The sequence below is a fragment of the Sinocyclocheilus anshuiensis genome, unplaced genomic scaffold (genome assembly GCF_001515605.1).
Source record: "Sinocyclocheilus anshuiensis isolate Anshui unplaced genomic scaffold, SAMN03320099.WGS_v1.1 scaffold99, whole genome shotgun sequence".
NCBI classification, from domain to species: Eukaryota; Metazoa; Chordata; class Actinopteri; order Cypriniformes; family Cyprinidae; genus Sinocyclocheilus; species Sinocyclocheilus anshuiensis.
Window position 1 is genome coordinate 459888 of NW_015552547.1, and position 4153 is coordinate 464040.

A 4153-nucleotide genomic window follows, 5' to 3' on the forward strand; every position below is an offset into this window, starting at 1 on the left:
GAAAACGTATCTCAAACCCCGTTGCACACCGTTTCCAGGAAACATGTCGTTCAAACCGGAAACCGTAGCAAAACGTTGCACACTGGTTTTAGCTTGAACTTGCCCTTGTTTTTGGGTTTTCTTCTTCTTCTTTAGATTGGTGGCTGACAACCTATTTTAAAGGTGCATTATCGCCACATACCAGACTGGAGTGTGGAGCAGTATATGACAAACAAGGGAACTAATGATATTCTTTCCATCAATCCTGTATTTTTTAGGTAAATCATGAGATGTTTGAAAACATTCCAAGTACTTCCTTCTAAAAGATTCTGAACATTAACATTTACAATGTTTTTCTTTAGCACTTAAAACATTTCTCTTCTTTCCTCCTCATATATACATTCCAATAAGACATGTAATATTGATTACGTTATCTCACAATTTTAAGCTCTTTCTTCAACGAACATTAACATTTACAATGTCTTTCTTTAGCATTTGAAACATTTCTCTTCTTTCCTCCTCATATTTCCTACATTCCAATAACACATGTAACACTGATTCCGTTCCCTCACAATTTTCACACGAACCTGTTGGATGTTTGCCTATTTTTAATATTGTCTGATTCAGTCCAGTATGTCCTATTCATCCGAGTGAACAAAACCTTGTTTTGCTATTCGGCCCGAATCAGTTTTCTAAAGCATTTTTGAAAAATCGCTTACCCCACCCTTAATGTTCTACCGTTACCCTATTATATTCATCAAAGAAAAATATACTTCTTTATGACTACCTTTAATGTACGTATTTTATTTATTTTATGTCAAGATGTCCCTTTTCAGTCACCTCAACAGTCGTCTTTAACCCAAACCACTGTGTTTTAGGCATTAAAAACCACTGCTAGTGTTACAGTACTTCTGTTATATGTTCCATGCAACTTTTCTGAAAAGAATACGTTATTTGTCTTAATTGTCACGGTCCTTTCAAGCTTTTTCTTCTCACAGTTTACAACCTTTTATAAGGGTAACAGAACATCTAGCCTATAAAAAATGTTATTTCAACAAACAGTAAATTCATTTATAAGTGTTTTAGTAACTGGTACTGAATGAAGAAGATCTAAAAAGAAATGACGATGCAGAAGTATCATTAACCTTTACAAAACCATTATAAATAAAGTCATATAGTTACCATTTATAACACAAGATACTATAAAAGGGCTGTAAAATGGGCCTTGTTGTTCTGTCAGGATTCATTATATGGCTTTACTGTAACTATTGTCCCCACACACCTTACACTGATCAACCAGCCACAATACACGTAAACACGTTTGTCAGTAATTATCCAAAGCAGAAACTTCATCCACTGCCCACTGTTACGTTAACGCACCATAAATGGCACTGATAAAAGCACTGTAAATATTGTCAAGTCTCAAAGGGCATTCTGTGCTATCAGTCAGAGCCTGTGCTGCACTGAGAAGAACACAGCCTTTGACAATTTCTCCTGACTTATAACGTTTTTGTATACAGATCCATCGCAATGTGTACTGGGAAGTGTGCACGGTTAGTGGGGCTAATTCTTCTGTCCTCAGCTTTTTTGTGTATAATAGCCAATATACTTTTATTCTTCCCTAATGGAGAACAGTTGGAAACTGGCCAGATTTCCCTTCAAGTCTGGCTTATGGGAGGTGTTCTTGGTGGAGGACTAATTGTGAGTATTTCAGTCTGTTAAATTCTGATCTCATCATTAATGTGGTGTTTGCCTGAACTTGGCTGTTTCCTAAAAAAACAACAAATCTGGCTGTCTTGTTATTATGAGATGCACTCACAAAAGCTGCCACTGGGGTGGTACTTTTTCGAAAGGTACAAATATTAATATGTACTAATATGTACACTTTAGGTATTAATATGTACCTTTAAGGTACTTACTAATATACCACCCTGTAGGGGTAAATAAGGTTCAAATGTGTACCTTTCGAAAGGGTACCACCCCAGTGACAGGTTTTGTACCTTTTTATTTTCTGAGAATGTGCGATAGGAATTTTATTGTTTACTAAAATGAACAGGCCTAACTTGGTCTGATGTTTTAGGTAGAACATCAGATACTTCAAACACACTGCTACAAGGCTTTGTGTGCTATTTATTGTATTAATGTCTATGATAATACATGAGCAGGATGGATAAATCCTGAGTAAAGTTATGTAAGGCTCACGTTCACATCAAGCAATAATTGCATTTACAGAGGAACATGCGAGCAAGTACACGTATCACAGAAAAAGTAGATTGAGTTTGATGTGTAATTTAGTGCATTTTGATAAAACAATCACTCTCTCTTACAAATAAAGGCTCCAAAAAGTGATTTTGCACAGTGATGTCAGAAGAACAATTTAGGGTTTCCAAAAGAAGCATTTAGTGAACAGTTATTTAAAGAACAAATTTTCTCAATGTGAAGAACATTTTAATAATCTGAAGAGCATTTTTCCACTATAAAGAATGTTAAAAGTTCTTCATGGAATCATAGATGCCAATACAGAATCTTAATTTTGAATGTTTATCCTAGATTAAGTAATTTACACTAACATTATTTAACCTGCTTTACGGCAAACCTTATCTCGTTGAGATCACAGTTGACGGTAAGTTAATTTGCACTCACTTTTATTCATCAGATGATGTGTCCAAGCTGCTCAGCCATCAGAGCCGGGGGCAAAGGCTGTTGCGGGGCAGGTTGTTGTGGAAACCGTTGTCGTGTGAGTAAATCTGACAAAGAAAAACACCAAAAAATTTAACTATTTAACCAAAAATTGTAAAATCACTATCATTCACAACAAGAAGCTCACTAGTGAAGCCGTACAATGTGAAAAGATCAAAACAACATTCTCTTTTGCATATACACAAATGTATTGTACAGATAAATTATATGCAGTCTATATATAATGTTTAATGTTTCGTGTTCTTTTTGTTTTGTTCAGATGCTGAATTCTGTTTTCTCTTCTGTATTTGGCATTGTTGGGTCGGCCTACTGTGCCTGTGTTGCCATTGCAGCACTTTCTGTTGGGCCACTATGCCAAGTCGAGAGTGGTAAATGGGAATATCCCTTTGAGGACACGGCAGGGTAAGAACACCTAAAACCTAAAAGAAAAATGAAATAGCAAGGGAAATCGCAGTTCTTTGTATGGCCACTAGATAAGGTCTTAAGCTGCACTTCAACTAAAGCTCCTTCTCTCTTCTTTTTATCTTGCTGTAACAGGAACAGCAGTTACCTGGGGGATGAGACTACATGGTCCAAGTGTGTCTTTCCCGAGAATGTGGTTCTCTGGCACATCGTGTTGTTCTCCATACTTTTGGGTCTGTCTCTGATCCAGATGATACTCTGTGTCATTCAGGTTGTGAATGGATGTGTAGGCTGCCTCTGTGGAGACTGCCGGAAAAAACAACCGGTAAAGTTTACATAACAGCATTTACATTTACATTAACACTGAAACAGTTGTGAGTTTAATTTCTCAAACAAAAGCTACATCTGACAGATTGGCATGTAAAAGAGAATCACTTTTTGCTGTCTACTAAATAGAATATTGGCAGCAAATAGACTCCGTATTATAACCAGTTACCATAGACAAACAAATCCAAACTGTGTAAACATTCAGACCTCTCAACACTAAATAATAATGAGATGCCCTTTTCATAAATTGGGAATGATCTTTCTTCTTTGTACAACAGGATGAGGGAGGTCTGTGAGATCTGCGGAGGAGGAAAACAACAACAAAAACAAATCAACAATGATTCAATCTGGAGTCCTCATAACAGGATAAGAGCTTTCACACAACACTAACAACTTGCAATCCAAGCCATCACTAAAAAGAGATGTTGTGTGTAAATGTAACTTTATTTTAACTTTATTATGTGTTAGTGCTACTGTAGCAGTAAATTATAAATATCAGTCGCGGCAACCTTGATGTTATGATAGAAATTGTATAGAAATTCTTTGTCCTTTTTTATAAACGTTGTGCATTTTGGAATACTAAATACCTCATCCGGTCCTAATGATCCAGTACAACCTTCTTTCACAATAAACATAATTTGCTGACATTTTTTTGTGTCTCATGAGCCATAAAATGTAGTTTTGTAGTTATAAATTATTAACTTCAGTAATGTCTATCTTTAGAGTTGGCATCAGACTGCATGAG

At 36.0% G+C, this 4153-nt stretch overlaps 1 protein-coding gene across 1 annotated transcript; it reads left to right on the forward strand.

Annotated features, from left to right (window-relative positions):
• Positions 1 to 1419: 1419 nt before the first annotated feature.
• On the forward strand, positions 1420 to 3723 carry LOC107664274 (transmembrane 4 L6 family member 5-like). Its single transcript, XM_016454797.1, has 5 exons — positions 1420 to 1680; positions 2636 to 2716; positions 2939 to 3081; positions 3217 to 3406; positions 3687 to 3723. The coding sequence occupies exons 1-5, from the start codon at positions 1510 to 1512 to the stop codon at positions 3702 to 3704; spliced, it is 603 nt and encodes a 200-aa protein (XP_016310283.1). The 5' UTR covers positions 1420 to 1509; the 3' UTR covers positions 3705 to 3723.
• The last annotated feature ends 430 nt before the right edge of the window (positions 3724 to 4153 follow it).

What these genes read in the sequence shown, in the direction of transcription:
- LOC107664274 (XM_016454797.1), top strand. Translation starts at nt 1,510, where the DNA reads ATGTGTACTGGGAAGTGTGCACGGTTAGTGGGGCTAATTCTTCTGTCC. An exon ending in TTCTTGGTGGAGGACTAATT is followed by an intron (nt 1,681 to 2,635) that starts GTGAGTATTTCA and finishes TTTATTCATCAG; the next exon opens with ATGATGTGTCCAAGCTGCTC. An exon ending in CCCTTTGAGGACACGGCAGG is followed by an intron (nt 3,082 to 3,216) that starts GTAAGAACACCT and finishes TTGCTGTAACAG; the next exon opens with GAACAGCAGTTACCTGGGGG.